The sequence below is a fragment of the Gossypium hirsutum genome, chromosome D05 (genome assembly GCF_007990345.1).
Source record: "Gossypium hirsutum isolate 1008001.06 chromosome D05, Gossypium_hirsutum_v2.1, whole genome shotgun sequence".
Lineage (NCBI taxonomy): Eukaryota > Viridiplantae > Streptophyta > Magnoliopsida > Malvales > Malvaceae > Gossypium > Gossypium hirsutum.
The window spans coordinates 30,460,199-30,473,491 of NC_053441.1; the positions used below are offsets into that span (position 1 = coordinate 30,460,199).

Sequence of the window (13,293 nt, forward strand, 5' to 3'; positions counted from 1 at the left end):
ATCAAATGAACTAATCGAAGCAGGAACTGGTGGCCTTAGTGATTCAATCATTAGTCTAATTCTAAAGAAAGAAAAAGAAAAGAATATATATATAATATAAAATAATACTTTTTATCTTTTTGCCACATGTCAATTTTTAATTGGTTATATTTTTTTAGAATATGCTTAAGGGTTTAACTAATAATTGAACTAACAGAGGTATCAAGTTGAGAAAAAATGTTTAGATACCAAAATAAGAAAAAAAGATAGTTTTAAGTGTCAATTTGTGGATTAAGCCTCTTTTAAAATAGACTTAACAGTTTGACTAACGGTTTAGCTAATAGAGGTACCAACTTGGGAAAAGAAAAAGATAGTTTAAATACCAAACTAGAAAAAAGAAGTATAATTTAAATACGATTAAGTCAAAATAAAAAGTAAAGAATTTTAAAAATAACTAACATAAATTTATTTTTTTTAAAAGAGTTAACTGATCATATAGGTTAGGGGTAGAGTAGACTTATCAAATGGCGAAGCTACATGTCCATGGATGGATGATTAGATATTAATCATATACTATCCAAGTTCCTTCATATAAAACTTTCGAATAATCATTCTCTAGGTCAATTAATTGGTACAGTGGTGATGGTTTCCTCCATAAGCATTAAATCCTATTTTGGATCACCAGTCTTCCACATACTTTGTTCCATTAAGATTCCCACCCTCCATCGCTCACTTACTAAAATTTGGGTAAACTACCAAATAGTCACTCTTATTTATCTCAGGTTCAATTTTAGTTATTTTTGTTTAAAATATTACGTTTTAGTCATTTATATTATCGTGTTGTACCATTTGAGTCACTGAGCTATTAATTGTCGTTAACGGTGTAATGGTAAGCTGACGCGGCACGTTAAATCACCATTTCAAACAGAAATTTTAGATTAATTTATACAATCGGTCTCCATCTTTTTTCGTTTTGAGCAATTTAAATTTTTTTTTATTTTATGTTGTTTAACTTTCATTTTTTCTTTATTTTCCGTTCTCTTTTGTTTCTCCCTCTGTTTTCCTCTATTCTCCATTTCTTTTAACATGGTTTTTCTATGTTTTCCATTTGTTAAAACTAGTCTCTATACTATTATTTTTTGAACAATTTAATTTTTTTTTCGAGTGAGACGAGCTTGTGGACTAATTTTAACAAATAAAAAACATAGAAAAACTACGTTAAAAGAAATGAAGAAGAGAGAAAAACAGAGAGAGAAGCAGAAGAAAACGGAAAATGAAAAGAAAAAGAAAGTTAAAAAAATATAAAAGAAAAAAATTAAATTGCTTAAAATAAAAAAATATAAGGATCAATTGTAGAATTTAACCTAAATTTTTCGTTTAAAATATAAATAATTAAAATGTAAGGATGAAAAAAATTCAAATATGGAATTGAAGAACACTAAAAACGAACCTTAATTTCATTGTTACTTGGAAATGAATTTGAGGAAGCAATGTTTAGAGTTTCCGCTTAGATAAAAAAATCTTAATTAATTCCATTAACCCTTTAATTTGGGTGATCCAAACCATGAAATAAATATTTTATTATCTCCCCTAGAATAAAATGAGGTGCAAGAAACCATTATCCCAGCTCACAACAAGTTTCATCTTTTGACAACAAGTATATATTGGTAGCTAAGAGGAGAGAGTTGCCCTATATACACCACATCTTCAAATTAAATATCAATAACAACTTACTCAGATAAGTGTTGTGGATTAGAGAATTTAGACGAGAAATAAAAATCCAATAGACGGAATTGTATTGTTAAATATTGTAAATTTTATTATCAAAAATTAATATTCAATTATTATTCTCTTTTTAAGTGATGAAGAATATAAAATATAAAACTTATAAATTATTAAATACTTTTTTTTCAAATAATTTATAATTTTATTTTATCAAAAATAATATAACAATTAACTAATTTTTAGGTTTAAGTTGGAAGAAAATATACACTTAAATCCACGTTTTTCTTGATCATTACAATAGTACGCCAATTAAGTTCAGACTTGATCAATATGAAAATATGAGTTTTAAGTTTGGTTAATATACTAAAAAACCCTTAAACTACTATACTTTGTTAAAATAAATCCTTAAATTATTTTTTTAGTTAAATAATCCCCTATCCTATAATTTTTACTCATAAAAGCCATTGATTTTAGTACTAAAATAAAAATATTTTGAACTTCAGGCTTTTATCTTAAATTCTTGTTGATGCAATAAAAACTATATACACTTTTATCTCATTGTCTTTCGTTAAAGTAGATATAAATAATATAATATTTCTCCAAAATATACAAAAACAATATTATATTTTATACTTTTTATAATATATAATAATTATTTAATTATATGCGTTTGAGGATTAAATTAATAAATTTTATAAATATAGAGAGTTAATTTTATTGAATTATATAGAACTAGAATCAAATTAATATAATGTTTAAATATTAAAAAGTAAAAATATTATAATACCAATTAGAAAAAATGACGAAGGATGTTAGTAATGAAATTAATTTTTTATAATTTAATAACTAAAATAAAAACACACAAAACTGATCTAAAATGATTAATAATGAAATTGAGAATTTTTGTAATTTAGTAATTAAAACAAAAACACACTAATATGATTACCTTTTTAACTTTCATATGCTATAGGTTAGTTGAGAAAATTTACGTAGCAAGATAAACTTTTTAAAAAATAATGTTAATAAAATTAAAATTCCAAACTGCGCTAAACAGCTAAATATTGTGTAGAAACTTAATTTTGGAATTTAATAATATGAACCGGTAGAAAAAGACAGGTGAGCCACCTAGTGAACAGACTTGCACGAACGAGATCATCCTCCTCGTCTTTCTTGAAATTGACCAACTTGGGAAACCCATATTCACATTTACAGACATACCTCCATGGAGAAACCACATTATCATCCTCGTAGCCTCTCCGACGTACCCATTTTCGGCCATATCCGGATGCTTCCTCTGCAAAATCCGTATTCCCCTCGGTGAAAACATATGCGTTGAACCTAACCCCAAAAACAGAACCAGATATCAGACTAATAAATAATAATATTTGGTGTTTATTGTGATTACAGACGTAGACGAAACCGTAAGACTAAATCCGAAATGGGAATAAAGATGGCGACTTAACCACACCTGTTTCCCTTTGAATTGGGTGTTGTTTGGGGCCAAGGAAGAGGGCGTAGTACTTTGGGTGATGGGTTGAATTTGGAGCTGGGAACGAATCCTTTTGGGAGTCAAAACAAGAGCATCCAACAGGCGAAGGAACATCACACTGATTCCAACCAACACCACTGTCCCAATGATCTTCACAAGAAGCAATATTAATTCCATTTCTGCAGGCAAGGACCTCTATGATGGTAGCTTAAGTTTCTTTTTCTTCAAGGTATATTATATATCGAGGAAATCTTTTCACTGTACGTGATGAATGAATTGATGAGTTTATATGTATATCATTAACTTTTTGGGATATAATGTTGGTTTTAAGTGGTGAAAGTAGTTGGGGTCTCCTGGTTGATTGAATTCTACGTTTTCTCTAACTATTCTAAACAAAATTGAATTATTAAAATATAGGACGATTTGTTGATATTGATGTTTATGGACTTGGAACCCCCCCCCCTCCTCATTATATCTCTTCTTCTGTTCCATTTACAATATTTTGACACCTGCCCTTTTTTACTAATATCTATTTATTAACAATTACCCTTTCTTTATTTAAAAAAAGACCCCATCATTTTTCAAGTTTTTTCTTCTTGAGAAATTGAATCTATAAAAAAAAACATTTTGAAAGATGAACAGCTTCACATCTGATCAAATCGTTTTAGTGGAGAAAGATGGTGTCAAGTGTTTGATCTACATCGAAGACTTTGCTAGAAATTGAAAAACCAACATCTTTAGAATCCCTTGTAAGAAGCATGTTTCGCAAACATACTAAATGAGATTTCAGGAATCTAACACCTAATTTTAGTATCCTATGGTTGCCGATACATTGTTGTTGCCATCAGCATTGGCATGTAATATTGTCCTGGGACGGAGGTGGTACAAAAGACATACTTGCAGAAGGTGTTTATGTAGGGTACGGTGGTGCATAGTGCGGTGCTTGTATAAAAATAATGAGGATAGTGAAAGTAATAGGATAATATGAAGGAAACTAACCGAACGTTGGTGCAACCATCGATGCCTCTGGTTGGGTTAGAGCCGATGATGAACCTGTCTCAGCATGTTCCCCCGACCTAGGATTTTGGTACAGTCGTCATGGCCTCCTTTTACATTGTTGCCTATTCCTCGCCTCCTCCAACAGTAGATATGGCTTGCTATGGTGTCTAAACCATGGCATGCAGTCCGAAGAGGTCGTCAATTCTAGTGCGAGAATTGGTATTTCGTACCTATGCTTCTAAATGTTGATATATCACTCGTGAAATTTAGGTCAATCTTCTTCGATTCTCACCCGCAAGTTGACCTTATGCAGTACTTCAATGTCTTGTGATGACGGTGGAATAATTTATCTAAACCCAAACTGGCACATCACTCGATTGAATTCGTGCATCTCCGCCGTCATGTAAACTATCAATGGCACTTTTGCATCCCACATATTTTGGACCGGCGTATGGCATCCATTCAAACTATTGTACAAAATTATAAATTTTATTTTCTACATAATATTAAATTTCAAATCATTACATAAATGTTATATATTTGAAAATTTCATAAACTAACATCGACGTCCGATTGTTGACCTAACAGCAACCGGATATCTTTGAGCTCGTCCGTTAGTCCCACATAACTCAGGTTATTGTTCCACCTATTCAAATAAAATGTTATTTCAAAAATATAAAAATGAAAAAAAATATTATGGTAACTATATTATCAAATGAATTTTACATTTGTTACAAGTGATAAAGTATAAGGGGTGTCGACTCGAGGGCATAAAATTGGTAGCCGATACCATGCCCATGACTGCAAAAGGAATATGCAATCACCGATTTTATTTTTTTTACAGCTACACTGCCTAACACATCTCTCAGTACAACGTGGCCAGAATAGCTGATCCCTAATTGATTCTCCACTTCTTTCAAGTCGACAAGCTGTAGTAGCCACCTTAAATGTACCACAGTTCAAGATTTACTGAGCATTAGAACACCCCCGATTAACCTCAAGATGAATGTTCAGGCGTGTTATTCTCTTTGAAGGGCACTCAAGGTGTTGTGGAGACAACCTCACAAATAGATTGTGTATGTACATCTCCAAAATTCAATCTTCTGCCTGATTATATCAACAAAAAATAAATTTAGTAATGTTAACAACTTGAAAATGAACTTAATTAAAATTAAAAAATTACAAGTTTTTCCTTATCATTTGCAATTGCACGCTAGAGATGGGATTATCGTCGAGATGAATGAGAGGAATTTCCATTAGAAGTCAATTGAAATGAATAAATTATGAAATAAAAAATTATAACAACAAGATTTTGATAGAAATTTAATGAAAAATTTAGAACTAAAATCTTAAGAGATTTGAGAGAATTGGATTTGAATGAAAAGTGGTGAAAATGATTAGGTTTATATAGGAAATAAAATAGTCATTGGGGGATTTGAAATTTGACCATTAGGATATATTATATCAGAAAATACGTTGGATGCGTTTTTACTTTCTCTCTCTAAAACCAACCTATTTCCTTAAATATCAAAATTTTTCGTACCATTTCCTCAATTTTTTTTTTATGTTTTTGGTATTTATCCTTAATTTAGCCCGTTAAATTTTGGTGTTGTTGTTTTCTTTTTAGGAGCCATGAAATAACAGGATTCATATATATGAAAATTTTCCAGGGAAGTATTGTTTTTTATTTTTAATATTAATATAATTATTTTTAATTAATATAAATATAAAAATAAAATTAGAAAAATAAGTATTGGTGTGGGATGATATAATTAGCAAATGAATTTTTTATAATCGTAGTGTTAAGTTGAGAAAAATGGTATAATTTAAAGTACAATTTATTAATTAAATACTTTAAGTTATTCCCTCGTAATGAAATAAAATTTTCCTTTTACTTTTAATTATATGAAATGTGGATTTTTAAATAATTATAAAACTATCTACATTTACAATAAGTTTTGCCATGCTTGTCACTAATTTACACAAATATAATATTGTATAAGAAATCCTAGTTGCCTCTACCAATAAATGAATCCTCAACATAATACTAATGATGATGATGATGAAAAACAAAAGGCAGCTTGGGTACGAAGTGGTTGAGCAGAGCATGTACAGAATAGAGCATACAAAAGAAAATGGAAAGGCTTAATTATTCTATGTAGATGTATACGTATATGTATGTATATATAACAAAAAATAAATAAAAAGGAGGAAATTATTTGGCCTTGGAACTACAGCGTGAAGGAATGTAAGTTCCATTCAAAGGATGGAAACGCAACCGGCACTCAAGACGACACAAGAACCTAACTGAAGCCAGGTGCCCTATTCTCCATCTCACCCGGGTACTGCCTTTTAAATCGAATGTAATCAAATCTTTCTTCAACCCCGTGTCCACATCCTCTGCTTGATCTGGTCTTAAGGGTATGGGTGAAGATGGCACTACATAGTTAAAATCAACCGAACTGTTCTTACCTACTTCAAAGGGTGGTGCTACCAGCTGCGCCACCACTTCCCCGTTCAAGCTTAGGCTGTAACTTGAATCCGAGAAGCTTGCATGTGCCTTTTCGTTCCCATTCTGGGCTCGAATTAGTATGGTTACCTGAATTTCCAGAATACCCGCATAATCGATCTGGATATGGTCTAGGTGAGCATCCATGACACTGACGTAAGGCACCCTGGGATGTATAACCAAGTATCCTATGAAGGTAGCAATGCCTGCGATGATGACTGCTACTGTCAAGATGGTGCAGATGATAGCAGCACACCACACTAGCGGATTGGTTGCTCGTTCCCGATGTGTTGAGAACTTTGTTTTTGGGGCCATTTGGTTGGGAATGGCTGATCATCAATCATGTCAGCACAACATTCGGAGGTTTTTTTCTTTTTTTCTTTTTTAAACTTTTGGGTTTAAGAAGACAATTGAAGTAATATACTGGGGAGGGGGAGGTGTGATGGATGCTCTGTTTTAGGCTTCTCAAGATTGGCAAGGTATAAATTAGCTCTAATTGGCGGGGAAGTATCTTCCTTTCCTACATTTAAAGCATTTTCCATATCATATCAAATATATTATAATACCAATACCCACTCTGTTAAGGAATCTAAGGTCACTTTATCCCTATCAACTCTAAGTTTCCGATTCACTTTTAGAAATATATAAAATATGGAATTGTAAAAACTCACTGCTGTAAACCTCCAAAATTTGTTCATCATCTATTCACTTGTGGATGAAATAAAAACAAGTTAGGAAATGTAACGTGCATATAAATGTCACTCATCTATTCATATCATTATTTACACATCATTATAATTTTTTAGCAATACGTCTTATATCTATCATTTTTGAATTATTCGAATCCAAATTTATAAATTGTCCAAGTATTATTATCCAAACTTGAATCTGAATTAAATATTATTATCCGTCACATATCCGAATTTGGTAAAAAAATTTTGAATTTAACATTTCAATCAAATGTTAGATATCCAAATTCACGAAATAATATAAAATCAAACAAAAAAAAACTAATTTTAAGTAAAGTTTATTTATAATTAACAATAAATAAAAAGAAAATTAACTAAAATAGTTAAATAACAATCCAAATAAATTAAACACGATAATTTTACAACAATTTAAATATACCTAATAATTTAAACATAAGAATTCTGAACCAATTAAAAGTTCCATAACAATCTGCAAAAAAAAATTGAATTTAACATTTTCAATCATATGTTGGACGTTTGAATCTGTAAAAATCTGAATATGAATTTGCGAGAAAAATAAAAAATAAAAAAATTAAGTTTAGATAAAGTTTATTAATAATTAATAATAAATAAATGCAAATTAGCAAAAATAGTTAAATAGCAATCCAAATAAATTAAACATAACAATTTCACAACTTAAACATGAGAATTTCAAACAAATTCATAATTCCATACTAACCTTAAATAACTTAATTACTTAACCCATGTTAATTGTATATTATAATCTTCTATAAGGTTAGTTGCACGTTTAAAGTTTAATGTTACGTACCATTAGTATAAAAATGTACATTGTAATATCATAATTGTAACACCCCAAACCCGGCTTAGATGTTATGGTCGAATCTGGAAATGTTATGAAGAAGGGTTTTGTAACCAATTTTACCGTGTTGAAAATTCCCAAATAATTTGTTACTAAAAGAGAGTCCATGTTTTATAAAACACGTTAATTCTATTATATTCATTAAGGAAAACGTTGATAATCTACTCCTACAATAAAACTTATCTGGCAGCGGAAGTTAGAAATCGTTATATTTGAAATCTGAGCTTGTGTTTTTGGTAAAATATCTGTTTGCGTAAAAACCTTTATTTTCGTAAATCGTTTTGTTAAAACACACGGAATAATAATCTAGACCATATCAAAATCCCGAAATTAAAACCAACAGTACAGAGAGTCCATAAATTACAAAACTATCAAAATAACCCAAAATTTAAATAAAATCGTTAATTAAACTAGTTCACGAACTAGTGGTCACCGTTGAGACTCCGTCGCACCGACCCGCCTATGTCTGAGGATTACCTGAACAGAACAGACAAACATATGTGAGTTTTCATAAACTCAGTGTGTAACTAAATAGAGTCATACATAAACTTAGATTTCTCAGTATATCAAAACAGAAGCGGACATAAGTCCTTAACAGAATCAGATCATATCAGGATCGGATTATCAAAAACATACAAATATGCAAAGTCCTACCCCCATCCTCTACACACCATCTCCGACCATCTCAACACACCATGTGGGGTATAAGACACCCACCCATCCCTACACACCACATAATGTCTTTACGATACCAATCAGAGTAGTTTGTAGCCAAGCTGCCTCACAAAACACTTCCTCCACATATACAAATCCCACTCCATATACAAATACAGAATAAAGATATACAGATATAACAGAGTTAACATGACCCGCATTCTCGTATACAGATATCATACATGTTTATACAAAACAGTCAAACATACATATCGGTTTTCCTAAACTCAAAACAGTCTATCAGAATAGCAGATCACATGCATGACTTGTTTTGCCCTTACCGACCCTACGGAAGGCTCACACTCAATCGGAACGATGTATGTGACCCTAGGGAAAATTTCAGAATTTTAGGCCCACATGCCCGTGTGGTCCACACCCCCAAATTGGTCTTACCCATGTGGCCCACACGATCTGGCCCATGGCCCACATGCCCGTGTGGTCCACACCCCCAAATTGGCTTTGCCCGTGTGGCATGCCCGTATAGGCCCATATGCCCAAATTGGTCTAGCCCGTGTGACCCATACTGCGATGTGTCGCACACGCCGGTGTAGCGTCGACAGACCACTTTTTTTTGCTTTTGCCAAACCCCATTTTCTCATGTTTTTGTTACACACCTGATTTATTTTTAAGCGAAAGTAATCCCGAGACCACCAGAACCTAAAAATCGACAATACATGCCCCAAAATCAATTTTAAATCCTCAATTAAACCGAAATAAAAAAAATTGAATACAGCGAAACCCAAGCATTTAGCACTTACCCAACTTCCAGAACGATTCTAATACTACGATTCCACAATAGGAGAGCTCCGTTCCTTACGATTCACTGCTGCCAACAACCCAAAAATCAATACTAATGAAAAAGACAACATCGTTTTAAAACAGCTTTAAAAGAATTCTCCCCTAACCCGAGCAAAACCTTACTACCACTACTTACCAAGCCGTACGAAGAATAGGAAAACTGAAGCACCGTGATTTGAAAGGGAGATTATGACAAAAATCAATAGGAAGAAAAAGAAGGAAATTTGATAGTGCGAAACCAACAAAAAAAGTCAGAAAGTGGAGAGGTTTTTGGGAAAAGATAAAAATTAAAAAGAAAATAAAATGAATCTGAATTAACAAAAATCCTAACTCCCCCCACTAAAATCGACGTCAGATTCTCATTTAACAACCTCAGAGTTTCAGTTCCACTGAACCTCTACCAGACAACCGACGCAAAAATTATCATCCACGCCCTCACAGGGATTTAAACACGAGACCTTAGGGTAAGCTAACACCTTACCACTTAAACCAGCAGACTCATTCATATATGATTTGACTAGTAATAGAATATAAGCCGAATCGCTTGGGAATGGGCTAGGATCAAAATTAGCAAAAATTTCCAACAATGGGACTTGAACCCAAGATCTCAAACACACATCCAAAGCACTTAACCACTGAAGCAGAAACTCAATTATGACAAATTCCATAAAAACAAAGTTAAATTAATTAGGTCGTTACAACTCTACCCTCTAAAAGAAATTTTAACCTCGAAATTTACCTAATCCGAACAGATGAGGATACTGTTAATGCATCGAGTCCTCTAGTTCCCACGTGGCTTCCTCAATGCCATGATTCTGCCACAAAACCTTAACTAACGGAATAGAGTTCCTCCTTAGAACTTTTACATCTTGACCCAAAATATGAACCAACTCCTCTTCAAATGTCAAATCCGATCTAAACTCGATCTCCTCAACAGAAACAATGTGAGATGGATCAGACCGATACCGTCTCAACATAGAGACGTGGAATACGTCATGGATACGGTCTAACTCTGGAGGTAACTCTACCTGATAAGCGACTGGTCCCACACGCTTCAAAATCTGATACGGTCCAATGAGCCTAAGGCATAACTAGCCATTACGTTTGAACTGTAGAACTTTCTTCCATAGTGATACCTTAAAAAAGATAAAGTCACCCACAGAGTACTCGATATCCCTCCTTTTCAAATCTGCATAAGACTTATATCTATCAGAAGCCACCTTAAGATGATCCCGAATTAACCTAACTTTGTCATCACTCTCAAAAACCAACTCAGGTCCTAAAACCCGTCATTCACCCAACTCAGTCCAACACAGCAGGGTACGACACTTACGACCATACAGAGCCTCGTAAGGTGTCATTTGAATGCTAAACTGAAAACTATTATTGTAGGCGAACTCAGCTAAAGGTAGAAAATCCTCCCAGCTCCCTCGGAAATCAATCACACAACTCTGAAGCATATCCTCCAGTATGTGAATCACCCTCTCAGACTGACCATCGGTCTGAGGATGAAACACAGTATTGAAGTCTAATCTCGAACCTAAAACTTCATGAAGTTTTTGTCAAAATCAAAAAGTGAAGCGATAATCCCTATTAGAAATTATTGAAATCGGAACCTCGTGAAGTCTCACAATCTCAGATATGTAGAGTTTGGCCAACTTCTACAGTGAGTAATATGTTTGAACCGGAATGAAATGGGTGGATTTGGTCAATCGATTCACGATGACCCAAAAAGAATCTTTCTTAGTAGGTGTTAAAGGTAACCCCATTAACGAAGTCCATAATCATACGTTATCATTTCCAAAAGGGAATCTTAAAGGGTTGGAGCAAACCCGAAGGCAACTGGTGCTCAGCGTTAACTTGCTGGTATGTCAAACAACGAGCAATGAAATCTGTTACCTCTCATTTCAAACTCGACCACCAATATAGTTCATAGAGATCCCAATACATCTTATTTCTACCGAGATGCATATCATAAGGGATACCATGCGTTTCCCTCAGAATTGACTGTCTAAGATCGGAATCGTTCGGTACACAAATCGGTCTTTAAAAATACAGAACCCCATCATTATTCTTCAGCCCAAAATCATACGCAGTGTCACTCTCAACCTGACGAAAATGCAAAACCAAAGAGTCATCCCCCAACTGTTTTTCCTGAATCTAACCAATCCAAATCGGCTTAACTTGCAACTCAGCTAACTGACTCTCATCTTCAAACAGACTTAGGCGAGCAAACATTTCCCTCAAATCAGACATTACTCTACGATTAAGAGCATCGGCCACCACATTGGCCTTACCAAAATGATACTCTATCATGCAGTCATAATCCTTGAGCAGCTCAATCCATCTACGCTGCATAAGGTTCAACTCCTTTTGAGTAAGGAGGTACTTAAGAATTTTGCGATCAATGTAGATGATACACCTCTCACCATACAAATAATACCTCCAAATCTTTAAGACAAAAACTATAGCAGCCAACTTGAGATCGCGCATCGAATAATTTTCCTCGTGTGACTTAAGCGGTCGAGACGCATAAGCTACAACCTTACCATCTTACACTAGTACACATCCTAAACAGATGCGCGACGCATCGTTATAAACCACAAACTCTATACTAGATTCAAGCTGTATCAGAATAGGAGCCTAAGTCAGAACAGACTTGAACTTCTCAAAGCTCGATTATTACGCATTAGTCTAGACAAAAGAAATATTCTTACGTAAAAGCTTAGTCAGAGGAGCTACAATCAACGAAAACCCCTCAACAAACCTCTGATAATAACCCGCAAGACCTAGAAAATTATGGATCTTAGAAACATTCTTAGGCTGTTTCTAATCAAGTACAGCCTCAAACTTTCTAAGATCAACTCAGATTTTCTCAGCAGAAACCACATGCCCCAAAAATATTACTTCCCGCAACCAAAGCTCACACTTGCTCAACTTAGCGTTGAGCTATTTTTCACACAGTATCTGAAGCACTACTCTAATATGCTCATCATGTTCATCCTAGGTCTTAGAGTACACCAGATATCGTCGTTAAAGACTACGACAAACTAGTCCAAATACGGTTGAAAAATCTGGTTTATCAAATTAATGAATACAGTCGGAGCATTCGTCAAACCAAAAGGTATTACTAGGAACTCGTAGTGCCCATAACGAGTCCTAAAAGCTTTCTTAAATATATCAGCTTTTTAACCCTAAACCTGATGATACCCGAAATAGATATCTATCTTTGAGAATACTGAAGCCCCACGAATCTGATCAAACAGATCATTGATCCTCGAAAGTGGTACTTATTATTCACAATTAACTTATTCAACTGTTGATAATCAATGCACATCATCAGGGTATTGTCCTTTTTCTTTACAAACAAAATGGTGTCCTCGATGGAGGCATACTAGGACGGATGAGCTCACGATCTAGAAGCTCTTAAAGTTGAGCATTTAACTCCGTAAATTCTTTCGGTGCCATTCAGTATGGAATGATGGACATCGGAGCTGCATCCGATAGAAGC

At 33.7% G+C, this 13,293-nt stretch overlaps 1 protein-coding gene across 1 annotated transcript; it reads right to left on the reverse strand.

The window, feature by feature from the left end:
• Positions 1–4,865: 4,865 nt before the first annotated feature.
• LOC107903021 (uncharacterized) lies at positions 4,866–7,268 on the reverse strand. Its single transcript, XM_016829092.2, has 2 exons — positions 6,665–7,268; positions 4,866–5,299 (listed from the first exon to the last, which is right to left on the reverse strand). Exons 1-2 carry the CDS (start codon positions 7,014–7,016, stop codon positions 5,232–5,234), a joined length of 420 nt encoding a protein of 139 aa, XP_016684581.2. The 5' UTR covers positions 7,017–7,268; the 3' UTR covers positions 4,866–5,231.
• Positions 7,269–13,293: the final 6,025 nt, after the last annotated feature.